This window comes from Natator depressus, chromosome 2, assembly GCF_965152275.1.
Source record: "Natator depressus isolate rNatDep1 chromosome 2, rNatDep2.hap1, whole genome shotgun sequence".
Taxonomy (NCBI): Eukaryota; Metazoa; Chordata; order Testudines; family Cheloniidae; genus Natator; species Natator depressus.
The window spans coordinates 214,431,740-214,459,556 of record NC_134235.1 but is presented as its reverse complement, the minus strand read 5'-3'; the positions used below and the strand labels follow the sequence as shown (position 1 = coordinate 214,459,556).

Below are 27,817 nucleotides of genomic sequence, written 5' to 3'. Positions count from 1 at the left end.
TCTTTAAAAACCCTATCCACCTGGATAGCTAAGTAGAAAAACTAGTAGAGAAACATGAATGTGTTTGTGTTGGGTTAAGTTTTAAAATACACATTTCTTTTCTTTTTTTTAAAATTAATGCATTAATATTTCTTATTCATCTTTTAAAGTAGTATTTAGTTTAAGGATACTATGCGAAGTGAAATAAATAAAGTTACTACATACTTTATTTGTATATTTGTCTGTTTTAAAAAACACTTTACTAAAAAGATCCAAATGTTTATAGGTAACAGACTTCTAAAATCCAGGAATCACCACTTTTGAGTTCTGCCTAAAAATCAATGGCAGATTAAGCCTATTGGGGCAGATTTTACGCTAGTTTAAATTGTTGTAACTTCATTCACATTAAATGAGCTATGACAATTTGTACCACCACAGAATATTTTTTTTGGTCACTTAGTGCCTGATTCAAAGCCCATTCAAGCCAATGGAAACACTCCCATAGACTTCAATGGACTTTCAATTAGGCTCTTATTAAAATGTAGATAGAACCACCATAATCTTGAAGAACTTCACACAAGTATTTGTAGATCTGCTTGTTTTATTTTTAGTCAGTAGTACACAACTCTGGTATTTTTTAATAGAACACTTCCCTCCAAAGTGTGCCTGAAATACTTCACAGTGTACAATAGGTAAAGGTATTAAAGGAGATAAGAATGGACCTGTGATGACATGAGTCTTTGGGGTCCATGAAGCATAAAGACATTCCCTTCCCACCCCTACTAGCAACTACTGGGAAATTGATAAAGAGCAAGATTATCTCAGCTTTCATTTAAGTAGATTGAGCTTTATAAGTCTCTCACTAGAAGTCATTTTCCGTAGCCCTCAAATAATTTTTGCGGTTGTTTTTTGCACTCTCTTCAAGGACAACAACATGAGAAGTGGGGTGTTGTCTGGATTGCCTTAATTGTATTAGCTTGGCGTTGCAGGCTCCCTTCCAGCTGCCTACAACTGAGGCAGGCTCTCTGCTGAGCAGTATGATATGAGCTCTATGTTCCTTCCCAAAAATTGGGATAGCAACCCCACATCTCCTATCTCAGAGCTGTATCTAGCATCCACTATCTGGAGGGGAAAATGGTGAATTTCCTTCGCTTCCTTCAGCACTCTCAACATACTGGACCATGACACTAATCTCTCCAAACTTTGCCCTTTCTTCACTGTCCCCACTACTAAAATTCTGTCCACTCCTGAATTCTCTCCCCCATTAATTACTGTAACCTCTTCCTTCTGGCCTCTTACGCTTTCCTCCAGGCTATTCAAAATGCTGCCAGTCACCAAAACCGTCTTCCTCTCACACAACTCCAATCACATCCTCCTCCTGCTTGATACCTCCACCATCTTACTATCTTTTCCTAATTCAGACAGGTGCCTCATCTTCACTTACAATGCCCTACAGAACTCCCCTCCCACCCCCCCCAGCCCCATTTGTTCTCATTTTCTCCTTCAGTCTTCTCCTTTCCTAACAGCCTTCCCAATCCTTTCATCCAAAAAGCTTTTGCCTTGTACCACGTTGTACCAACACCTGGAACAGGCTTCCTGTCCTCTTGGCTAGGTACCTTTTTGTGTCTTCCCTCCTTCAAGTTCCTCCTTCAAACCCACCTCTTCTAGCAATCCCTCCTCTAATATCTTGTTTTATTTATACTGTTAAGATATTTGGGGCAAGGAAGGAACTTTATGTTAAATTACAAAGTGCTGTGCTAGCAATGCTATTTGTATTTTTAAAATGGTAATAGAATATTGGAAGCAAAGATGTCACTGAGTGTTTTTTGAGTTCAGATGCTGCTTATTTTTTAAGTCCGGGGAGAAGATTATTACATATTTTTTTGTAGACCTTGTACAGACCTGCCAGTACGAAACTCTTAACATCATGGACACATGCCATGTTGTGTCAACATCTTTGTGGATTTTGTTTACAGGGAAAAATAAATTTGCTCCTCATGTCAAGTTTATATAGAATCTTGTGCTAAGCTTTTCAACATTCAGCTTGTAAAATTTTACTAGCTTGAGATTCTTGGCTCAGAAGAGATGTAACTTCAGTATAATTATGATTAAGTGGTGATCATAACGGTTTATTTCATAACCACAGACAATCGGCAGATGTGAGCAATTCTCTGACTCCAGCAAGGATACAGCATTAGTGGTAGCCCGCCTGTTCTCCTTCTCATCCAACATACAATTGCTCAAACCTATTTTCAATGATGGGTTGCACAAAAATTGAGTAGTAAAAGGCAATTAGCCTAGATCTGCCAGACATACACCACACTGTGAAATCAGAAAAGGAATGGCTTGTCTGTGATATACCTCCACTACTCTAACATTTTTGGTTTCCCTTCAAATTCCCTTTCATACAGTTCATATTTTATCGCTTTGAAAAGATTTTTAATGAACCTATCAAAGTAGCAATGGAAGGATTAACATATTCCTCTGTATTAACAGAACAGATATATAATATATATAAAATTCATTCTACTGGACCTCCCTATGCTCAGGAATATATTCTGTTGCTGTTAGCAATAAGAAAATTAATTACTTATCAGTCATTTAATTAGTGCTGAAGTAGAAGAGGCAAAATACATCTTTCCACTGATTTTTTTTAACAGACTACTGAATTTGAAGTTTGCTTGTATTAATAAAGAGAGCTATTTAACATTATATAACATATACAAGTTAGCATTAGACAAAACTCAGGAGGTTACAGGATTCAATTCATATAAACATTCAGGAGTTTGACTACTATGCTGAGGGCAGCTGAAAAAAGTTTACCCTTGTCGCTTGCTCAGGCACGCTTATCTTTTCAAGTCTCCTGTCCTTTCTCCAATGACCACAGCTCTTTGTCCTAGTTTCATTGCTCCACAAAACCTCCAAAGCTACTAACTGGATTCTTTTATGGTAGAGGTGGCAGGATCTTTAAAGGTGATTGATTGGGGAGCACTCTCTTATTATTTGTTCTTTAAAGAGGGAAGCATGGAGAGCTCAGTGGCCTATTTCACTCTTAAGATCTGCCGAGGAGGAAGCAGATATTGGAGAAAACCATTGGTATACTACAAGATTTTAGCCAATTAGTTGGTCTGCTTACTTCTATGGGTCTTCTGTGTACAAGGGAACAGCTACGGACCCTGCCCTGTAGAGGCTCCTTTCCTGGAAGAAGGAACTGATCATCAGGGTCCAGCACAAGCAGTTCTAACTGGCTAGCCAAGCTATGGAGAAGTGAATGTAGGAAGCAGCTGCAGTGTGACCTGCAAATAAAGGAATTTAAAAAGACAAGTTCTACTGTGTATCTCTCTCTAGGACCCAGGTGAAGATGGGTTGTAAAACCCTGATTACAAAGAGCAGCATAAAATACACCACCAATCGGGTCTTTTTGGCCATGAGAAGAGAAGACACGCAAGCCTGGAGGGGAATGAGGGATTGTCCCTTCCTCTATACACTCCCTGCATGTTGGCGTGGTGGCTGTGGCACATAACCATGAACGGAATTTCAGAAGCTGCAGTTCTGGATCTAACGCTCCAGGTACAAGTGAGTGTCATCTCTTTTACATTCTTTTAACACCGTGGTTTTTGTTTAAAAAAAAAATCAATGTAATTTTATGGCTGCAAAATCCATAACTCAAAAGTTAAGAAATGCCATTAACGTTGCCCATGGAACTTTAATTCACCTCTCCCCACCCTTGTGCGTATGAATTATGATACTGTCATTAATAAAATGATCACTTCTTTTTTCCCCCCCACAGGACTCTTGCCTAATTCAGTGAATGGGTATTTAGTTATTCAATATTTCTCTTTATCCTCCTCATTCAACACAATGCCCTACGCCTTATTTAATGGACACCACCCAAATTCTGCATTGCATACAAAATTATTGATTTCCTCATGGGCATTTCTAGGGTGCTCTCACCATAACATTTGCGCACTTCATAAACATTAACAAATTTATCTCCACAGCACTCCTGTGAGAGGAAGGGTTTTATAACCCCATTTTATCACAGGAGGTCTAAGGCACAGAAAAATTATGGCCAAAATTGTCAGAAGTGCCCACTAATTTGGGGTGCCCAAATTGAAACAGATAAGGCCCTTATTTTCAAGAGTACTTCGCATTTTTGTAGCACTCTGTATGTTCAAAGCACAGCTCCAACCAACTTCAGTTGCAGTTGTGAGCATTCAAAACATCTGCAAATCTGGTTCCAGGTGTGTGTCAGTTGACGCCCAGAAAATGAGGAACATACAATTAGCGATCATCTCTGGAAAGTTTGACTTAGGTGACTTGCCCAGCATCACATAGGAATGTCATACCAGAGATGGCAACAGAATCCAGTTCTCTGGAATGGCATTGAACTCCCTTAACCAAGTAATCACCATTCTTCTTCCTGCAATCCCCAGCCTCAATCACCGCACACCTTCCAAATTCAGCAACAAACGAGGCAGGGATCGTACATACACCAGCCTCCTTCACTGCACCACCCGAATTCATAAATGAGATTAAGGGAAAATATGTTGCACTGCCCATGTTAAAAAAAATTCTTACAACTGTTTCATCGACAATCTGTAGCACCACCATGGTTTAAGCATGGATTTGAAATTTGGCTAGGGGCCAAGGCGTCAGGGATGTGCCTTTGCTGATCTGCCCAAATTCATAAACCTTCAAATCAAAAAACAAACAAAAATATTGCAGCGGGGTAAGGGTCTTGTCCACAGCCCCAGAAGACAACAGCCTATTATTGTTACCAGTTCCTGCATTAAATCAAGTGGTAGAGCTGACTGTGCACAGATATTTAAAATTTTGATAGTTTTTGTTCTGAAAGCTCAAAAAAAAATTGTTGCAAAGTTGAGATTTTGTACGGTTCAGCTACTTACCCTTACAAATAGGATTTATATAACTGCATTTATACAAACTCATTCAAGTGCAAACAAGGAACAAGAGATCCTTATATATCAAAACATTTAGAAATATTACTGTATTACGTTATATCTGACACACACATCATGCATACTGACATATATACAATTTTAAATTTTCCTAGACTTTCAGCATGCATAAACAAAATACAAAATGGTGAATTTTTCTTAAGTTTGGTGTATTTATTCTATAAAAAATGAACTTTTGCAGGATCACTGAATATACATTGTAAATTATTTGTGTTTCTGAAATTCTGTGCAATCATCTTCTGTTTCAAAAATATAATAAAATAAAATAAAAACAATCCACCTGAGACAGACACCCAGAATGGCAAATTTCAGCTCAGACAGTTAACATTTGGCAAAGTTATAAGCAACTGAAAACAGTCATATTGGGAAGCGTCAAAGCTTCCATGGATTAAACCTGTAATTTTTAAGCAGAACATACACATTGCAAATAATAGGAAAATATTCAACTCAATGACAGCTTTATTTGAATGTTGTGGATCAAATTTATACATTAAGAGTCCAAGGTTTCAGAACAAAGATGAGCACACATCTGCAGATCTACATTGGAGCATGCGATGACCACACTTGTGTGCTTGGATGGGTAGATATCTAAAGTGACAATGTGGGCAAAGTTCTGTGCATGGATATCTGACCTCTCTATTTAAAAATGAATTTTTCAGAAATGCCTATCTCAGAGTTATCATGAATTTGAAAAACCCACACAGAGATGATTGTGCACAACATTTCTTACTCCCAAATGCAAGTCTATTGAGTACAGTGGTTGAGGTATAGAAAAAGGGCTGTCAAAACCTTACAGAGAATCCATCTCCACATCTAATTCTTCAAAGAGGCAGTGCTGCAAACATCCCTTCAAAGCCATGGGATGACCACACATGTTGCTATACAACTAGAGAGTTCCTGCCCTTGGAGATCAAACTATTTTCTGCAGTATTCACAGACTTCCTCAGTTTGATGAAAGAGGATCAGGTTCACACGGAAGAGCACTGCACTAATACTAATCTGTAAGGTTTAAGTATTCAGGGCTTGAAATGGAAGAGGGAGAAAAGTTACCTGCTGCACATTTTTAAAAAAAATGAGTCCTGTTAATCTAGTTACAAACCCAACTCAAAGCAACAAATTGAACCATCTGACTAGAACCATCTGTCACTCTCATATTAACGGGGAACATCTTCTTGAAGAACACAGTGAAGTATAGGGAGGAATAATGTTCAGTAACCTAAAAGCTGCTTTTGTCTTCTCTTGCTCTATACTTTTATTTTCCCTCTCCATTTTTATTTTTATTCTCTTTTTCCTGTATCTTCTCGATCTCTGAAAAATTAATACAACATCTCTTTCTCTCTCTCTCTCCACTTAGTTATTGTCCCCCCCTTCCATGTCGCATTCTTGCCAGAAGCTGGGAAGGGGCGACAGGGAATGGCTCACTTGATAATTACCTGTTCTGTTCATTCCCTCTGGGGCACCTGATATTGGCCACAGTCAGAAGACAGGATACTGGGCTAGATGGACCTTTGGTCTGAGCCAGTATGGCCTTTCTTATGCTCCCTCACCTGGCTCCACTTTCTGCTGTGTTGCACACCTTTTCCTTTCCTGTCCCCTTACAGAGGAGGTGCACCTTCTCTCTTATTGTAGAAGTCCCAACAAGGTGGATTGAAGAATGAAACTTTTACCTAGGATGCTCAAAAGCCAGATGAACAGGTCCATTGGCTACATAGCTGTACTGGAAAGATACTTACATGTCAAACAATACTTACAGCTAGTTTTTAAAAAGGAAAGAGGTACCCTGCTTAAAAAGTGGCTCTGCAAGAGCAGACCAGCTGCTAGTGCGGGCATTTTAAATCAGAGCAGGTCCATCAACTTTAAGGTGTTAGAACACAGGCTAAAACATTTTATGGTGTTCAGCGAATGAGGTTTCTCACTGGAGCCATCTTAAGAATTTTCTGTTCACAAAAACCAACACTTTCCTCCTTGCCAATTTAATTCCTCAGCAAATTAAATCCTTGCCCAAGTTATCTACCCATCCTGATTATCAATACTACATCATTCTTGCAATAGTTCCCATTAGAGTCCTAATTATTGCTTGTTTTCAATTTTTTGTAATTTTTACAAAAATGACTTGCAAGACACAGATAACAGAACCCTGCGCGTGCGCGCACACACACACACACACACACACACAGCCCCACTGAATTCAAGGGGCCTCTCCATGGGCGCAGTACACCCATGTAGATCCAGTTACAAGACAGGAGCTACAAGCATACCAGGTCTTTGGAGATTCCAGCACTTTTGTTGAATAGATTTCTTTTATATACATTTACAAAACAAAGTGTTCCATAATGATCCTTAAAGTTTTCCAATACCTTAAACACTTAACTTGACCTACTATTCAGAAGTAAATGAAATGTATCTGTAAATGTATTTTGCATAAGTATAAAATCCTCAGAAGTGGCAAAATTCCCTGTCAAAAAGCAATAGCTTATAACCTTGCTATTGTTCAGTACGGATGTGTGTAAAGAACAATCTTATTTGTCACAGCTGTATTCTAGGGGCAAGCTGATTGTGCCCTATTATAGTCTGTCATTAAATACTGTTAACAATGCATTCTAACTCTTGGTTTCAGTTTCCCATAACTTTCAGATTCCAAATAACTCACTCGAGTTAAAGACCTGGGTTCCCTTCGATCTCTGGTTTGGCTCCAATGAACCTACAAATTGTACAGCAGTCCTCTTCTTACTAGTCCTTTTGCACTTTCAGTACGCTTTCCGCTATGCAAATAAGTTAGCCACATACTAATATGTGCAATGCAGTCTTCCTTAAGTTCACCCTTTATGAGCTTAGACAAAATGCTGTGCAGAATGTATGGCAAGTGCACAGCAAACAAATTTCCCAAGAGCACACGTCTGTCAAATTCAAATGAAACTTCACTGCAACAGTTAAAAGCAGTTATTGAAAATGATGGTCTTCTCCATACTAAACTTCAGTGTTCTACCTTGTGCTGATCCAAGAAGAGAGACACACTTTTTTTAATAAATAGAAAAATAATAATTATTCACTCTCCGCAAACATAAAAAAGGATGAACCATTTTCTCAAGCTAATAAATATCATCCTCATGCACAGACTAACACTGAAAATTTGACCTTCAAAGGTGAAAGTTTCAGAAAGGTCTGTGCAACGGAGGGTAGGGATTTAGAAAGGAAACGGTTATGCAACCTCAATTCTAGAGGTCACTGCTGCTCCTAGTATGATGCATACTCACATATGCCTATTAGTAAGGTACAGCTGAACAGGAATAGAAATGCTCTCTAGGCGAATGGAAGATGTATTTCTGGACTGAGATTCAATAAATTATCCAGCCCAGAACTGGACAACAGAAGCCTTCAATCACACATTTCATACCACCTACAGAAAGAACACTAGATCGTAATTCCAAGGCATGACCCCAATCACTCCACCAACAATTAAGAATATGTAGCAAAAACTCTCAAATACATATTCTGGACACTTTTCATAATTCCAGCCACAATTCACTGTTTATAATATAGTGACCATGACATCTTTTAAGAAGTTGGAACTTACATGGATTATTACTCTTTAGCCTTTGGAAACAACACCAAAAATCATTCTGAATAAAGGCAAAGATCTCATACCATAAAACCATATGTATGAGACTTGGTGAAGCAAAAGGTACACATTGTCCACATAGCCACAAGGAACTGCAAGTTACACTCTAAAGAAATGGAACAGTGGAAGATATTTGGTGGACTCATAAGGCTGATCTATAAAAAAACAAACTGCAACAGTTTAAATCAGTTTTTAAGTCTGATTTTAAATTAATTGATGCAAAAACCTATGTAGAGACTCTTAGTTAAGCTTAAGAATGGCTTATGTGCGTTTAAGCATAAGCTAATAAGGGATATACTTAAGATAAATTGATAAGCCATTCTTAAACCAAAATAAGAGTGTTCACACAGGGTTTTGCAATAGTTTAACTTATTCAGTTTAAAAACTCATCTTCACAGGAAGTTTTTGCATAGCTATATATAAGGCTAGTAAAAAAGGGCTACACACTGCTTTGGCTCAAAATATCCAGAGACTTCTTGGCACAGTCCTGCTCCAGGTCTGATATCTATTCTTGTGCTCTTTACATATCAGCTACCAACTCCTTGCCCCCCTCCTCCCTACCACTCAGTCAACAATCAGCCCCAAACAGTATGCAGCCCTATCCTAGACTGTGCCTACCTCTGACAAGACACCTGAAGAGTCTGTCTCTTTTACAATGTGGCAACCCTTGGATAGCTTGTTCATACCCAAAACTGAATGTGGGTATTGTATTTTTGATCCAAGTGGCTAGTCAAAATTTGGGGCCCTGTAAGTGTTCCAGTTGGGAGTAGAAATTAATGGTAGTCAGGTATTTCTTTAATGCAGTTGTGTTTATTTACAAAGAATGCATAAAGTTCTCTGTCTCTGAATACAGAAGGAATCAAATAGCAACTGATTATTTTGCTCACAATACCAAGACCACCCTTTTCAGTCTGCACCACTGACGAAAAAATATCTTCCCAGGTTTCCTCTAGGGTCAGCTACCAGGGTTTCACAGTTGCCTCTCTTCCCACCCAGACCTATCTAAAATAGTCAGCCAAAGCTCCTGAATGGATTCACACATTCCTTTTGTCTTAGGTGGGGGCTTATGTTTACAGTTATGTTAAACTTAGAAATGAGTTTGCACCTACTAATCTCCGTGGGGGTTTTATTCAACCCATAACACGGCTGCACCCAGCACATAACAGTATATCGCACACACACATCCTCTTAAACATTTTTGTTCTAATTCTTTTAGCACTCAAACGTTCAAATATATTTAACAGTTATTAACCACACTGAGTTCTTGTTAACCATGTCACAGGCAATGCTTTAAGGATGTATATCATTCCGCTACGGTGACCAGACACCAAATGTGAAAAATTGGGACAGGGGTGGGGGTAACAGGAGCCTATATAAGAAAGAGACCCCAAAATCAGACTGTCCCTATAAAATCGGGACATCTGGTCACCCTATATTCCTCTGATAAAACTTTGCATGAAATCAGTTTTGTCACTGAAAGGTTAAAATACAATACACTGTAATTGCGTGTTCTCTTGGTTGGTTATCAAAGAACACGAGCAATATTTTCCTCAAGCAGTTTTAATTTAAAGGTTTCCATCAGGACTTTATACACTTTTTTATAGATTGGATTAATATGCCAAGCAAGCAATCATTAAATGACTATCGAGATGAAGAAAAGTCAACTAATATATTTTGTTTCTATCTTTGTTACCAGAATGTCAAATCTTTCCGCTTTAAGAACCCTAGATGTACACCTCAGAAAACTCTTCTGGTAAAAACAAGTTTCAGTATTAGTCAAGTTCCACATATGTGCTATTGTAGCATGCAAAAAACGTTGACACAATAGCGATGAACTTCGACCACTGTCATAAGAAGCAAAACTTTCAGCAAGTCATTCTTCTACTGTTCTGAGCAAGATGAGACCATTACCTTGCAAATAAGAGGAAAATACTCAACTAGCATTATGTGAATGTTGTGAGCAAGATTTTACATTAAGAGCTCAAGATCAGAGCACAAAAATGAGCACACATCTGCAGGTCTATATTGGTGCAGTGATTACCACAACTGCATGCTTGGATCGGTAATCATCTAAACCCATATGTGGGCACATTTTTGTACTCAAACCTTGTCTGACCTTTTTATTTAAAAATCTGGCCTGGATGATTCAAAACACCTCACAGAGTTATCACTGATTTGAAAAAATCGACATAGAGAAAACAATGTTGAATTTTACAAACAAAAATAACTTGCAGTATATTCTGCTCTTTTTATTTAGTGATTTTGCAAAAGATGTATGTTTTTGCAAAATACATATGATATGCTTAAGAAAAATCGACCACTCTGAATTTTGTTAATCCAAGTTGACAGTCTCTAAGAAAATTTAAAACTGAATATGTATGTCTAGGTATGCATGATAACAAAATATAATACAATGACATTGATAAGTGCTTTGATATATGGGGACCTCTTATTGATCCTGTTGTATAAATTCTATTTTAAGGGTACCTGGACCATACAAAAATCACAGTCTTGCTTTTTTTTAAAAAAAATTTAAACTTTCAAAATGCAATCTTACATTTGAAGTCTAGGGAAAAGAATAATAATTTTAAATACCTTTGCACTCAAATTAAATTTTTACAGGCTATGGGACAATCCTTAAGATGAGTAAAGGGGCAGGAATGGTATAAAAGTGCTCTGGAAGCCCCCGTTCCCACTAGGGGAGGACAACCTCTACAAGGCACAATACCATAAACCTGTTTTCCAAAGACCCCCTGAAAGCCCTGATGTAGGAGACATTCCAGGGCTGGGGGCAGAAGGGATGTATCAGTTAGGGCTACAGCCCATAGTACTGCAGCGATTCTGGGTAGCGCTGTTACCCACAAAGCAGCCCAGGAGCTTAGATATGCTTCCAGCAGTTTGGTTTCTGACCCCTGCACTCCACTGGAACAACTTTTACAAAGGTCACCACGATGACCAAGTTGTGATTGAGTATTGCATATCGTGAGGTGATAAGTCTCCCAGGATCCTGAGGCTCCCTAGCAGAAAGCCACATTAGTTACAATATTTATGCAGAAGAGAGTTTGGACACAGGTAAGCTTCAAAAAGAAGCACCTACAATTCAGCTGTTGACTGAAATCTTTTTGGAACAAAATATGAGAGGTTATTCATTAATAATCAAAATTCACATGTAATGTTATGTCTCTTGCATGTCAGCCTTACCACTGTACCTCCCCATAACCCATCTCAGTGATAAAGATCTGAAATATATAATTTAACCCTGACCAATGCTGATATTTAATAGTAAAAAAAATGATGGCTTAGAGTTTCCTGGTTATTGTTTAATGAACCAATAATTATATTTCCATTTCCTTCAAAATAACTTAATTATAAAACAGTTTTCAGGATATGTGCAATCTTGCTGCAGTGCTGTAAAAACTCTTTTCTCTTCCACCCCAGAAGAAAAATCTGTAAGTGACAACTGGAATCTGCACAGGTACATCAGAGCCAAGGGAAAACATAAGATTCAAACATGGAAAATGGCATGTTAGATCACATTATCATTTCTCTCGTCAGTACAGTATATATTTCAATGTTAATTCAGTTTAGGTTTTAATAGTCTCACGCAATGAGGAAGACAGATCAAAGTATACCATATTTTTGTAATTAAATTATACCAAAGCTATATTATATGACTGTACAGCAAAGCATTTACAAAGTGAAGCAGATGGACCACATTATGGATGTGCCCAGGCACTGTAGGAAGGGATAAGAGAAAATTTCGGGGCAGTGGTTACCACAGAAAATCTTGGTCCTCTTATGTAAACAACATTCTCCCAGCAGCTGTACTCCCCTTCCTGTTTACTCTTCTCTCCTGCAGAATTTTCACAGTTCAGACTCATCTGTAATTCATTTACAAAAATCCATTATATTTTTAAAAGATATTATGGCTGTACTAACAACCTCCTCAGATTATTAAAACTGAAGGAGTTTTCAAATCTAATTTACTTCCATAACTTTTCTTCTTTGTTTACTTTTTGTGCCTCACTTTGGCCCTGGTCTTGCAGGATGATCCACACAGGTCTCGGTGTTCACCCACCGAGATCGATTTGCAGGATCCAAGCCTTGGTGTGGACAATGGAAATAAAGGCATTTTTTTTCCTGGTTTCACCTTCTGGTTTTCCCTTTGGGATGCAAATACAGCAAGGTAATTCCCCCCCCCCCCCCCAAGTGCGTTTCATTGCACTTTTAAAAATCTCATGATGACATTTCTAAGATTACTAGATTTACATGAGAAAAACCATAAAAATCTAAATTTGGCATCTAAATTACTTGATATTGTGGCTTTAAAATAAAGCAAAGCATAATCAAAACAAAAAAGTAAATTAAAATGGGACTCTATATATTCTGTTGGTTAAGGCAATTTCTAATGTGTTTTTAGATTCCTTTGCTGTGTCATGGTGAAACAGAAAAAGTTGTGCATAGTTTTCTGAAGCTATTTAATGGATGGCCATCATTAAAATCTTTTGTCCGCATGCCCTTATACGATCTCAAATTTATATTAATGTTAAGTAAACAGCTAAACTTAATCTACTTTTTCATGTCTCAGCTAGTAATTCGAGGTCATTCAAAAATATTTCATATCTGTAGCAGTTTCGAAGCCTTTTATTTAATTTTACAGCCATTTCCCCAATTTCATTTCAGACTTTAACTTCTTAAAAATAATTGAACAGACGTCAAGGAATCTCTCAAGGGCATGCTTCAATCTGTGGAAGCTACTATAGTTTGCAAGCAATACATCTTAAAACTGATGTAATCTGTTCCAAGAAGCTTGCTTCTATTTTTAATAGCACCCTTTTATTATGCTTTCAAAGGGCATCTCTATCGTATATTGTTATTTTGCTTTTAACCTACTAACAGCAATGATGTAGTCCTTCATGCCATTTAATATACATTAAATGGCTGCAGGTATCTATTGATTTTATCATGCTATCTGGAATGGTTTTACAAATACATGTTGCAATAGTCCGGCTACAGTAATTTAAATTTCTACAGAATATAAATGTGTGTGTCACTAGGAACATTTAAAGTCATACTGTCAAGATGAGCATATCTTCTAAAATTCAGTCTTGTTCGGGTCTGTCCATTTAATGTCACTGGATTGGACTTCGGAGGAAGACTTGGAAAAATGTCACAATATACACTGACCATAGAAGACCCTCTCTGTACTGAAACTCCATCTGCCAGTAGGAAAACCCGCCACCACAATGGAGAATGAAGACGAGTGTTGACAAAATGACTTTAAAAACAACAACAAAAAACCCGGCGCACGTTCCAACACTGATCACCAGACAAACATTTCACACAAACAGGCTCATACATTAAACAACTCCAACTGCAACAATGTATATTGTAGGATTTCAAAGCCCACATCAAAAGGAGATATTATTCTTAGCATCACATCCTACCAGCATGAAACCTGACATATGCTTGGCCACATCCGTGTCAGTACCCAATGTTAATCTTATTGTAATCCAAGTTTGCAAACAGCCTGCTTATTCTTTTAAAGAGCTTTTTGAACGGGGAGTGGTAGAGACAGGTGAATTATCATCTCCATAGTCTGTCATATGATGTCTGTTACACATGCAGTCAAACAATAACAAAAATAGCACTGTTTGACATTATATCACTTTGAGAACTCCTATCTCTGCGATCTACCACGACCACAGCCTGCTCTATTTCAGTGTTCCCAGGTAGCACTCATCTTCTTTCAATCTTTGGCTGGCTTCTCATTCGTGAACTCCCATACCTTTGTCACCTTCAAGCTACAATACTCTAACAGATTGTCTACAGAATGTTGGCAAAGTGTACTTGAAGGGTGTGATCTGAAAGTGCTCTAACATGTTGCATGCTAATTTCCCCGTGTAGACGCACTGATGCACTCTAAAAGGCACTTAGTCTCTAACAGAACTATGTTAAAGCAAACTAGGTACCTTTTAGAGCACACCAGCAGGGTCTACATGGGGCAGTTAGTGTGCTTTACAAATCACACCCCTCTGGCAGGCTTTGCCACACTGTGCAGACAAGCCTCTAGTTCCTCTATATTGGATTAAGCCAGGGGTGGGCAAACCTTTTGGCCTGAGGGCCACATAGGGGGTATGGAAATTGTATGGTGAGCCATGAATGCTCACAAAATTGGGGCTAAGGGTGAGGGCTCTGGCTGGGGCCAGAAATGAGGAGTTCAGGGTGAGGGAGAGGGCTCTGAGCTGGGGCAGGGGGTTGGGGTGCGTGGAGGGACGGGGAGAACTGTGGCTGGGGGTGCGGGCTCTGGGGTCAGACCATTTCTCCAGTTTGCCCAGATCATTTTGAATTTTAATCCTATCCTCCAAAGCACTTGCAACCCCTCCCAGCTTGCACCCCACTCGTTATGCCCTTCCAGCATGACTGAACGACTGATAACTTCTCTCTGGGAACAATTTTCCAACCAGTTATGTACCCACCTTACAGTAGCTACATTTAGGTTGTATTTCCCTAGTTTGTTTATGAGAAGGTCATGTGAGACAGTATCAAAAGCCTTACTAAAGTCAAGATATACCATACCTACTGCTTCCCCCCCATCCACAAGGCTTGTTACCCTGTCAAAGAAAGCTATCAGGTTGGTTTGACACAATTTGTTCTTGACAAATCCATGATGACTGTTACTTATCACTTTTTTATCTTTTAGGTGTTTGCAAATTGATTGATTATTTGCTCCATTATCTTTCTGGGTACAGAAGTTAAGCTGACTCATCTGTAATTCCCCAAGTTGTCCTTATTTCCCTTTTTATAGATGGGCACTATATTTGCCCTTTTCCAGTCTTCTGGAATGCCTCTGTCTGCCACGACTTTTCAAAGATAATTGCTAATGGTTCAGATATTTCCTCAGTCAACTCCTGGAGTATTCTAGGATGCATTTAATCAGGCCCTGGTGATTTGAAGTCATCTAACTTGTCTAAGTAATTTTTAACTTGTTCTTTCCCTATTTTAGACTCTGATCCTACCTCATTTTCACTGGCATTCACTATGTTAGACATCCAATCTCCACCAACCTTCTTGGTGAAAACCAAAACAAGGAAGCCTAATACATAGGCTGAATTTCTTTCTCAGCTTGGGACCGGTCTCCTCATTTAAGTCTTTGTCTTCACAGAGTTCTTGTTGCCTTCAGCATAAGTTGGGGAGGACAGAGGTGGCCTCATGATGCCGCTGGCCCTTATTTTATACTCTTAATCCATGTCCCTGGGAGATACTGGCCCTGGCACGTCCTGATGGGCCTTGCTAAATCAGAGAGTTGAGCAAGCCCCATTGTGTGGTGCTTGTGCTGTAGCATTTTAAGGGTAGACATAGCCTAGGACTGGAAGACCACTGGGAAACTTCAACTAATACCAAACGTTGCTAGATGCTGTCTACATTGCAGCTTTTACCAGGGCTGGTAACCAATTAATATCATGGTTAACATCCACACACAGCATTGTTAGTAATTATGGCAGCTGAAAGTGTATTGCCCATTCAACAGGCCTATGCCAGCACAGTTTTCTTTAACAGATTCAGCACACTTTGCTGCACAGAAAGTCAAAACACCTCCCAATTGAATATGATTTGCAAATGTAATTAACATTAGTGCTCCCTTTTCTGGATCCCTCAAAGCTGTGAATAAAACAAGGGAAACATCCATCCCTGTAGCACCTCAGTGAGCATCATCCTCAATTTAATTCTTTTTATCACACTGGACAAAATACTAGGAAAATTCGTTATAAAAGCACAATCTTGCCTTGGCAGAAATAGTTTATTTGATCTAATAGGTATCGTCTATCTTTATTATCCATGATTACTTGTAACTTTGTTTATGGTCCTTCAGCCAGTTTTCAAAACTCCTGAGAGTGCTGGCTATCCTAGCCAATTTGAATTCATTATTTTCAGTAAGACTTCACAAGGCACTGTATCAAGCCAATCATAGAATCATAGAATCATAGAATATCAGGGTTGGAAGGGACCCCAGAAGGTCATCTAGTCCAACCCCCTGCTCGAAGCAGGACCAATTCCCAGTTAAATCATCCCAGCCAGGGCTTTGTCAAGCCTGACCTTAAAAACCTCTAAGGAAGGAGATTCTACCACCTCCCTAGGTAACGCATTCCAGTGTTTCACCACCCTCTTAGTGAAAAAGTTTTTCCTAATATCCAATCTAAACCTCCCCCATTGCAACTTGAGACCATTACTCCTCGTTCTGTCATCTGCTACCATTGAGAACAGTCTAGAGCCATCCTCTTTGGAACCCCCTTTCAGGTAGTTGAAAGCAGCTATCAAATCCCCCCTCATTCTTCTCTTCTGCAGACTAAACAATCCCAGCTCCCTCAGCCTCTCCTCATAAGTCATGTGCTCTAGACCCCTAATCATTTTTGTTGCCCTTCGCTGGACTCTCTCCAATTTATCCACATCCTTCTTGTAGTGTGGGGCCCAAAACTGGACACAGTACTCCAGATGAGGCCTCACCAGTGTCGAATAGAGGGGAACGATCACATCCCTCGATCTGCTGGCTATGCCCCTACTTATACATCCCAAAATGCCATTGGCCTTCTTGGCAACAAGGGCACACTGTTGACTCATATCCAGCTTCTCGTCCACTGTCACCCCTAGGTCCTTTTCCGCAGAACTGCTGCCTAGCCATTCGGTCCCTAGTCTGTAGCGGTGCATTGGATTCTTCCATCCTAAGTGCAGGACCCTGCACTTATCCTTATTGAACCTCATCAGATTTCTTTTGGCCCAATCCTCCAATTTGTCTAGGTCCTTCTGTATCCTATCCCTCCCCTCCAGCGTATCTACCACTCCTCCCAGTTTAGTATCATCTGCAAATTTGCTGAGAGTGCAATCCACACCATCCTCCAGATCATTTATGAAGATATTGAACAAAACCGGCCCCAGGACCGACCCCTGGGGCACTCCACTTGACACCGGCTGCCAACTAGACATGGAGCCATTTATCACTACCCGTTGAGCCCGACAATCTAGCCAGCTTTCTACCCACCTTATAGTGCATTCATCCAGCCCATACTTCTTTAACTTGCTGACAAGAATACTGTGGGAGACCGTGTCAAAAGCTTTGCTAAAGTCAAGAAACAATACATCCACTGCTTTCCCTTCATCCACAGAACCAGTAATCTCATCATAAAAGGCGATTAGATTAGTCAGGCATGACCTTCCCTTGGTGAATCCATGCTGACTGTTCCTGATCACTTTACTAAATACTTTACTAAAGCCCAGATTTATTACATTTAATGCAATTCCTTTTTCTACTAATTTAGTAATTTGATTACAAATATTGCTCTTCCAAGATATGTTATTTATAAACCTGTATTGTTTAGTATTCTTCATTCTGTTATCCTCTAAATGCTTACAGATTTTCTTCTCATTTTTACCAGGGAACAAAATTAGGTTTACAATACAGCAATTTCAAAGACTGCTCTTATTTCAAAGATTGGTATCATATTTGGTTTTCTTCCCATCCTGGTCCTTTGGTACTTCCCCAGTTCCACATGATACAATCAGACCACAGATACAATGGACCGAGCCACCTCTGCTTTCCTCAAGTCATAAAGTGGCATCATATGGAAGCTGACAGTAGAAGCTCAGATCCCTCTACATAAAAGACCCTGTGGTGTGGTTACTGCAGGCTCCTCCACACCCCTTGAAATGCTGAGAAACCCTTACCCATGAGAAAGAGAGGAAACAAGCCACAAGACAGCGAGTCCCAGGTTCAGTGGCTCCTCCCCTTAGTCTGTGGACAGAGACTTTGGCTGTGGGCGGTCTTGTGCTCATCCACTTCCCAGAACCCAACAGGACAAGAAAAGATAGCAAAGGTGTTGGGGAAAAGGTGATGCTGTCCCCCTCACTCAGACAGCGTTAAGGATCAGGTGGAGGGGGAAACAGAGGAATGAAGAGTTTGAGAGGGAGCACCAAGAGAATGGAGGGGTAAGTGGGAAAGGGATCTGATGTTTGGGAATGTGAAAAGGAGGACTGGAAGGGAGGAGGAAAGAATATAAGAAACTGAGGGATACAGGAAAAAGAAAGCAGAGAGACTAGATGAAGGTACCTGTAGAAGGAATGAAACAGTGAAATGAGGACCAACATGACGAACAATACATTTTTTTAAAGTGGAAAACGCAAAACGTACGTGGTTGTTTTTATGAATGTTTCTTGCTTACCTGTTTGTGTCTCTGACCAATGGAAATTTATGACTGGGTTTGTCGGGAAGTGGCTTTGGATGTGTGTCTGGGTTCCATTTTTAAACACAATACAGAACTTGTCCCCGGCCAGTTATGCTACTGCAGAAGTCCACATAAGCACCAGCATGGTTTTGTTATCTTAGCATGAATTCTTTGATCTGCAATGTTCTAAAATGAGTGAAACTGTACCTGGTATTCAAAATATTCCTGGGGGGCCCCCTAGGACTCACATTTTTATTTTTAGGTCAATAAAGTATCTTTCTCCTTTATCAATTAGAGAATCTGGTATTCATGGCTTAATGTCCAATACACTCCAGGGTCTCCTAGCATGTAAGAATGAGGATCCTAATCAGATACAAAAACATGTGTGATGTAGTGGGGATTTCCCCTTGTTATGTTGTATGTAAGCGCATGTGAGGCTTACTGTTTTGCACAAAGGCTGTTTGTGCCTCAGTTTCCCTGTGTATTGCACCAATGTCTAGGTGGTGGGAATAAGGGTGTGAGACTTTTGCGGGAGCTGCTTCAGCTGCCTGCACGGATGCCATGGCAGCCCCTTCATAACCTGAGACCCAGGAGGGGGATACGACCAGGTGACTCTTGGCCCGGGAAGTGAGAAAAGGCCGGAGGAGGAGCAACAGGCAGGGCAGGGGCCAGGCAGCTAGAAGCAAGTGAGTCTCGGCTGGCTTGGGGCACGGGGAGGGCCAGAGCCCTGGCTCTGGGCTCCCCTTCCCGCAAGATGGACTTGGCTGAAAGTCACCGATTTCTGTGCTAACAAGTTCTGTCCTACGCTGTGTTCCTGTCGACTAATAAACCTTCTGTTTTACCAGCTGGCTGAGAGTCACATCTGACTGCGGAGTTGGGGTGCAGGGCCCTCTGGCTTCCCCAGGAGCCCCGCCTGGGCGAACTCACTGAGGGAAGCACACGGTGTGGAAGAGGATGCTGAATGCTCTGAGGTCAGACCCAGGAAGGTCGAAGCTGTGTGAGCTTCTTGCCCTGGAGACAGTATGCTCAGAGGGAGAAGGCATGCTCCCCCAGAGTCCTGGCTGGCTTCATTTGGAGTAGTTCCAGAGCATCGCCCAGGTGACTCCATGACAACTCTGGAGATCTTAGAGGCCTAAGATCTAGGATATATAGGAAGGGTGTGTCTCCTACTGTTTTCTGGTTCCTGTTTGAGGAGATTCTGACCCATTCATAGACATGACATCAGTTTCCACTGGGCCCAAAACCCAAGCCTATATGCATCCTCACCTTCACAGCCCAGCTTCTTCTCCCTCCGGTTGGATAGAGCTATCTAGGGTTCTAGGCTCTTATAATGGCACCTATCCCCATAGCATCTGAGCACCACACAAGTGCAGGACTTGCAATGCACTGCAGGCAGAAGAATCCCATAAGGGAAGACTACAAAGCTGCACTGCTGACTGAGTCCCTGCACCACTTCTTCCACCTTAAATTTATCTTTTCTCATGCTTGTTTAATTGAGCCTCAAGCTGCTAGGGAAAGCGTGTGCCTCAAGCTGAAGGGGAAAGATGAGATAATGGGCCAACCCCCCTGAACCTTACAACTCTAGTTGATTGTGGCTCAGCTTCACTGAGAGGTCCCAATCTGGCAACTTTGAAAACCCCACTACTCTGGAATGGTGCAGTCCAAATCCCAGGAATGAGGGGAGGTGGGGTAGAGAATAACAATGGAAGAGGAAGAAAAGAGGTACAGAAAGGAGTAATTTGCTATGTAAATGGATGCACAATGTATATCCAGCCCTGTGACACATAAGATTTCCCTTATAGTCACATAAAGGTCAGCATGAAGTAACAAAGCCAAGAGCAGGTAACTTTGAATCTTCTTAGTGTAAGATGGAACACCAGGTAGCTGGTTACATTACATGTAGAGCCACCTTAGTGTGCCCATGTAATCTGTTAATTGACAAAAGGTCAAAGGCGCATAAGATTTGTTGAAGTGTGCAGGGAAGAAGTGAATGACTTACTCCTTGTCTGGTTTTACACAATAAGGAATGCAATTGTCTTACAAACAAACAATAAAAAAGGTCATATTTCATGTTACCAATGGAAAGCCACACTCAACCACTTGAGTGTGGAGACTTTGTAGGGCTCAGCATGCTCACGCACCACGGTGCCCCTGCCTACAGCAACGGTAAACGTGTGCCCCAAGTACCTCTGCTGTTTTGAAAGAGCTACAAAAAATGCTAGTGGTTTAACTCCCATGTTATCAACTCTAACAATACTGTTTGGACTGCTGGTCTTTTAGCAGGTAAATCCTGCTTTTTCTGAGGAAGGATATCAGAAACTCGTCTATATGAATTTACTTTAGTCTCTGAAAAAAAAAAAAGCCACCAGATTTACAATGGTATATGTATTATATTTAGAATATCATTAGGAAAGGTTATATATTCCAACAAACATTCATATGACCAAGTGATATAAATACTGCCAAAGGTGGATTTCTTCACACATTAACTATGAGAAATTAAAACCACAAATGTTTACTTAAAAAGCTTAAAAAAAAAGACTACTATTAAATAAATACTGTAGTCTCTTTGCAATCAAAAGTCTGAATAGCACTTTTAAAAACATTTTTAAAATAACCCTCCAGGGATTTGGACTCAACCTCACTAACTACTTGCAACATTGAATATGCAGCACACAAAGCAAATACTTTATTTTTCCTTTAAGTCGGCATTATATTTACAGATTGTGTTTTTCCGGAGTGCACAAGGTCTTTTACTGAACACAAAACTACCACATGATTTCTCAGTTGTAATTATATAAATCCCAACTTCATCTAAAAAAATACAGTCGAACACTGCCACATTATGGCACAATTTAGATTTGCAAGCAAGAGGAGAACAAACAACTCAGCTATTTCTACTGTTGAGAACTACAGTATCTGAACACTATTTAAACTGTCCAGGGAGTAGCATGAGCACCACCATAACTTGTTAGATAAAACCGGACTACAAAAATCTTTAGGCATAAAGCAATCCAAAGTGTCCCCAATGTTAGAGGAGACAAGATCATTTTCTATAAGAGGGCTAACAACCTTTGAATACACAATGACCAGTCTGACACAGCAGTTGTTCAGTGTGAGAAGGAACTATAGGGGTAGTCAATATCAAACACTTTATTCAAAAATAGGATACATATATTTTGTTGGCTGTAAAATGTAGAGATTTTTGTACTTGGCATTCCAATGTGGTCTGAAAAGTTTAATATTAAATAATAGCTGGGGATGGGAGCGACGGAGAAATTAAAGATTTCATCCTAATAAAGTTTTTAACCTTCTCCTCTGCAGCAAAGCAAGAGAACTTTGGTAAACAGTTAAAGAAATAAACCAACTTGATGTAACTGTAACAGACAAAACTGCTTACAGAATTATACATTTCAAAATACATGGCTCCCAGAGGCATTATTGTAAACAAGATGCAAAAGCTCCTAAAAGCTCTAAGATAAAACATTCATTGCAACTTTTAGAAGTCTTCATTGCCAACTTTGAGGTATAGCATCCCGAGAACACTTAAATTTCATGGACAAGATTTTAACAAGCTTCCTATAAAAACCCTCATTATCTTAACTACTCTCTCTATTTTACAGTGTAGATCTTCCACATCACTTGTTTCCCAAGAAAAGCATAAATCAGTTTGAATGATCATTACCAATACTACTTTTCAGTTCTTTATTCAAACACTCCTTTTATAGTGCATTTCCACTCAATCAAATGTTATACATAAGCAATTAGCCAAGGCCGGAACCAGACTGATTATTTAGCCTGCAAGAACCTGCCATTATAAAAGTTTCCCACTAGGCTGGAGGTGAAAGTAAACCAGTACGGTCCAGTATGGCGTACTGGCAAGAGCCAGTGCGCCGTACCAGACCGGCTTCCCCAGGCCGGCGATTGAAAGGGCCTTGGTCTCCCAACAGCGACCGGAGCCCTGGGCCCTTTAAATTGCCACTAGAGCCCTGCTGCCAGAGCCCCTGGGTAGCGGAGGCGGCCGGGAGCCCAGGGGCTCCGGTGGCGATTTAAAGGGCCTGGGGCTCTGGCTGCTGCGGGGAGCCCCAGGCCCTTTAAATCGCTGCTGGAGCTGAGCTGCCAGAGGCCCAGGGCTCCGGAGATGATTTAAAGGGCCAAGGGCTCCAAGCCGGCGGTACTGCAGCGGAGCCCCGGGTTCTTTAAATCTGCCCCAGAGTCCAGGGGTAGCGGTGGCAGCCATGAGCCCCCGGGGCTCCATCAGCGATTTAAAGGGCCTGGGGCTCCGCTGTGGTAGCCGGAGCCCCGGGCCTTTTAAATCACCATCAGAGCCCCAGGGTAGCCACAGCGGCTGGGAGCCCCGGGCCCTTTAAATTGCCCCTGCACCCCGTGGCTCCTGGCCACCTCCGCAGCTGGTAGCTCCGGCAGTGATTTAAAGGGCCCGGGGCTTCCAGCCACCGCTACCGCAGCCCCGGGCCCTTTAAATCTTGATTTAAAGGGCCCGGGGATTTAAAGGCCCCACCTCTTAGAGTGAGGCCCCACCCCTTCTGGTTCAGGCCCTGCCCCCCCTGCTAAGGACTCCGGCGTACTGGTAAGTCCTTTAAGTTACTTTCACCCCTGCACCAGACATAATAAAATACAAGTCGGGTGCCCTGAGATTTGCAGGAATATCCGCATTAAAGAAAAATTATGTCAAGATTTGGAAATTTTATCCCTCCCATCCCCACTGCTATTGTCACAGCTTGCATTCACAAATATTAATATGAACTAGACCTGCTAATTCTTTCCTATCAGTGTTTGATTCAAGTTTTAACCCCTTCCCTGGAAAACAAACAATATATTGTGTTATGATCATATGAAAACATTTACTTCATCTCAAAATATTTCCAGCTAAAGGAGACAGACAATTAGTTTAAGGCTTCAAGGAGAGCAAGTTCTCTTTCACACAACTTTCTTTGGAGCAGATATGTACCAAAGTAACTTCTAGATCTCAAGCCAATGACCTACAATATTTTGCCATTTCTGTTATTATGCCATTTCTGTTTACATTATAAATGAATTTATTCAGAGTGTAGGTCTTTGCCTGCGATCCAGAATTCTGCCCCCTCTCTCAAATCCAGATTCATAACAGCAAGAAAACTACTAGCTGTACATTCTATAGGGAGAACAGCCACCAGTCCTATAGCTACGACTGTAAAGGCCTCCTAAGAATGAACTGACCCAAAGGAGATCAGTATGGTCTACACTTAAAACTTATATTGTCATAGCTATGTTGGTCAGCGGTGTGAAAAAGAAAAAAAAAATCCCTGACTGACATAGTTATGTCAACAAAACCCCCAGTGTAGATGCGGCTATGCTAACAGAAGAGTGCTTTTGTTGGCATAGCTAACATCATTCTGAAGGGTGGTATTTCTACACTGGCAGAAGAACTTCTATCTGCATACACTGAGGCCCAGATTTTTAAAGGTATTTAGCTGCTGCTGCATACAGTGCTGTTAATGGGATTTAAGCTCCTCAGGGCCTGAATCCCTTTTGAAAGGCTGAGCAGAGCAATCAATGTCTAAATACCTTTAAAAATCTGGGCCTGAGTCTACACTAGGTTCAGCAATGCTGACATAAGCTCTGTAGCACAGACATAGTCTAAGTAACTCCTACATTGCTACCTTGAGGTGTGATATCTTTGGGCTAAGCTTTTCGAGAGTGAATAGTGATTGAGTACCTTAGTTTTCGAGTGCCAAACTTGAAATACCTTGAAAGGGCCTGATTTTTGAAGGTTGAGTGCTGAGCCCTTTCTGAAAAAGCAACCCTCTTTAAGGTGTCCCAAATTGAGTACTGAAAAAAAATAAGACACCTAAAGAACATCACTAGTCACTTTTGAAAATCTTGGCCTTTAACCAAGCCCAAACAGTTCAACTCAGCAACAAATATTATGGCATTTCTATTAGTCTATACAGAATTTTCATACTTTCTAGTAGCATCATCAATCTTCTCTATCACTGTTGAGTGCAGACATATCTCCTTCTCTTAATCATTCAGTTGTTTCCCTCAGTAAAGCATTTAAAAATATATATATTATATAAAATACAAAACTGTATTCTAATCAGAACCAGGTAGTTAAGAACTGTGATTTCTTGCCACTTTCTCTCCCCCTTAGCCTTATCATCTGTGAAAGAAATAATATTCCATATCAAATAAATAGGTATTGTGTCACATGGAAAAGATCAGTTATGATTAATTGCATCCTCAGTGCTGTTGAATGTCTTCCTCACAGGAATCAAAACCATGCTTCACTACCATTTATCATGCCTCCCCCTCCAGCAAATCACAGGAAACATCATACCTTCCTAAACTTCTCCATCTGCTTGTAAAGATCTGGATCCAATTCTTGAGAGACATCTTTCATCCACAGTAGCGCTCCTCGGTATTCAGTCCGATACTGTTCCATTCGGTTTACGGTCAGCCACGTATCTGATATAGCCCTATATCTAAAAGTCTCCACTTCTTGGTATAGTCTGCACAAAGGAGTACGTAATGCCAACCTTTTTTTAAAAAAAAACAAACAAACCCCAAAACATATATTTTGGACTGATCCATAAAGATAATAGTTGTTGCTTTTATTAAAATAGCAATCAAACAAATATACACATCCTGGAGCCATTTCTAAAAAGTGTGCAATGGACATGTCAGTCTAAAAGAAATTCACTGAAATGACTACAACATGTGAGATGAGTCTAAAGACTCATTTGGGGTCATAAGTGAAGAGGATCTCTTTACGTCTATGTTGTGCATGTTTTCTGCACAGGTGTCATGATTTTCACAATTACTTTCAGCTTCTCAAATCAGTAACAGAGGAACCTTTTTCAGTGTATTTTTGATTAACTGCAAAATTTATTAGTGTATGTGTGTCAATTAAAAGGTTTAGACGAGTGAAATTAGCAAATGGGAACTACATTTAACAGTCACAAAACCTGTGATAAAGCACCTGTTACTAGCCACATACCACAGATGTACCAGGACTGTAATGTTAAACTGCATTTTAGGTTAATGGTAGGGTTAAGAATGTAACCTTGATATCAGCAGGTAACACTGAAGTCATCAGTCAAGCAGATAATTTATCTGAGTTTTCAAAGGAATTTGAATAATTCTGTTTATTTTTATAAAGTTTTAAGGCATGTTCTGCCATACTCTCAGACCCAGCATTATGGAGAGGCAGTTGGGAATAACAGCTCCCCCACTCACTCCCACATCCTCCCCTTAAACAGGCTCTCAAAAAATCCTACCCACTACTAACTTGCCCTTCCTACCTCCAGCTGCTGCTTTCCCCTGCCTGTAGCCAGCAGCAGCCTCACGGAGACACATTCAACAGCCTATTAGTGGCGTAAACCAGCTTTAAAATCTGCTTTAAGTAGCTACCTGTGGATTTTCTTAGCATAGGGGAATGTCTAGTTAATGTAGGGCTGGCACAGCCAGGGAGCTGCTACGTCTGGCTGATCTTCCGTTACTGAGATGGCCAGAGGCTGATGACACAATAACTTGCAGTACTGACTTGTTAGGAATAGGGTGGGTCACAGAGGTGGAGGGGAGAACTGGCAGACTGAGCAAGGGAAGGACATATGTGGCTCTCTCTTTATGTTGGCTTAAAAAAAGATCAAAATGTTGATTCTGGCTCTGAATATTTATAAATATAAAAAAGTTTTCATATGATACAGGATTACTTATGGGGAACTGGGGCTTTGGTGAGGGGTTAAGGCACATTTACTGGCATTCTAAAAGAACATAGTTTGCCACATGCAAGAGTTTGCATAATTGGATGTGTGTCCGATAATTAGCTAAAGAGAGGGATTTTCAAGAACATCTAGACTACTCAGGAGCATAGTCAGTGGGATTTGTGTTCCTAAGAGACTTATATGCTTTTGAAGATCCCACCTGTGGCTGTTACTAGCTGTGCTAACAGTCAAATTCAAATCTAAGATGAACATATCAAGCTCCCAATGTTCAGCATGTGATGCTTCATTTTGAGCCAAGCAGCCACACTGTTCAGCTCAAAATGGAGTATTTCAAGCCAGTCACTGAGGACACTGAAAAAATGTCAGAGCACAAAATTTGGTCCAACATGAACGAAGCCGTGGAGTAACAATGACTGAAGCTGACATACCTTTGCTGAGAAGAAAAGCAGAGGGCCTTTCCTGTGGCCTGCATCATTTTTCCTGCTCTGGTTTTATCCTGAGAACCCTGTGATCGAAGAAATTTCCCCAATTCATTTTCTTCCTGAGACAAAACTAATGAAAAAGGAATGATCGGTCATATATATGCAATGTAACAGATTTTTAAACTGTTTAAAAATGTCAACAGCAAAAATAGGGTAACAAGTCACTTCAGATCCAAGCAGCACAGCACAAAAAAAGGTTTTTCTAATTAACCTTCACGTAGTTCCTGCATTTATGAAACAAAAGCTCAGATTCACTTGAACACACTTGTTAGTTAGTTTGGTGTACTGTAATAAGAACTGCAAAATGATCTCTGGCTGAAAGGCAACAAGCGAATGTGCTATTTATTGCTTGAATAAAGATTTTACCTTGGTCAGATCATATGAAGGAGCCTACTGTGGCCTGACAATATTATTTCCCTTGGTAGGTTTTTTTTTTTTTTTTTTTAAATTCATGGAGCCAGATCCTAGGTTGATATAAAACAGCATAGCTCTATTGAAGCCAATGTTGATTTACACAAGCTGAGGATCTGGTCCCTTAAAATCTCTCTCCCCTTTTCTATTATTGTATTATTTAGTTGGGGATTTAATTCTTAGAAAAAATGTGTGATTTTCTTTTTGAGTTAATTGCTGGATGGTCTGCTTACTTTATGATTCTACTAGTATTTCAAAAGCTGCATAGTTTAAAAGACTTTCCTGGTGTATTTTCTGGGGGATTGGAAGTGGGAATGTTACATGGTAGAATACTGGACACTTCTGGAGTGGAAGTAAGTAAACTGCATTTGGTTGTGCCCTTAAACCATGCCAGAAGTTCACA

At 40.3% G+C, this 27,817-nt stretch overlaps 1 protein-coding gene across 2 annotated transcripts in view; it reads right to left on the bottom strand.

The window, feature by feature from the left end:
* The window catches only part of ICA1 (islet cell autoantigen 1), an 87,993-nt gene that overhangs the window by 38,298 nt on the left and 21,878 nt on the right, over positions 1-27,817 (bottom strand). For both annotated transcript variants that reach the window (XM_074945854.1, XM_074945855.1), the window contains exons 5-6: positions 26,950-27,073; positions 25,135-25,333 (exon numbers count right to left, since the gene is read on the bottom strand). In XM_074945854.1, the coding sequence (XP_074801955.1) occupies positions 25,135-25,333; positions 26,950-27,073 (323 nt within the window). The remainder of the gene's footprint in view (positions 1-25,134; positions 25,334-26,949; positions 27,074-27,817) is intronic.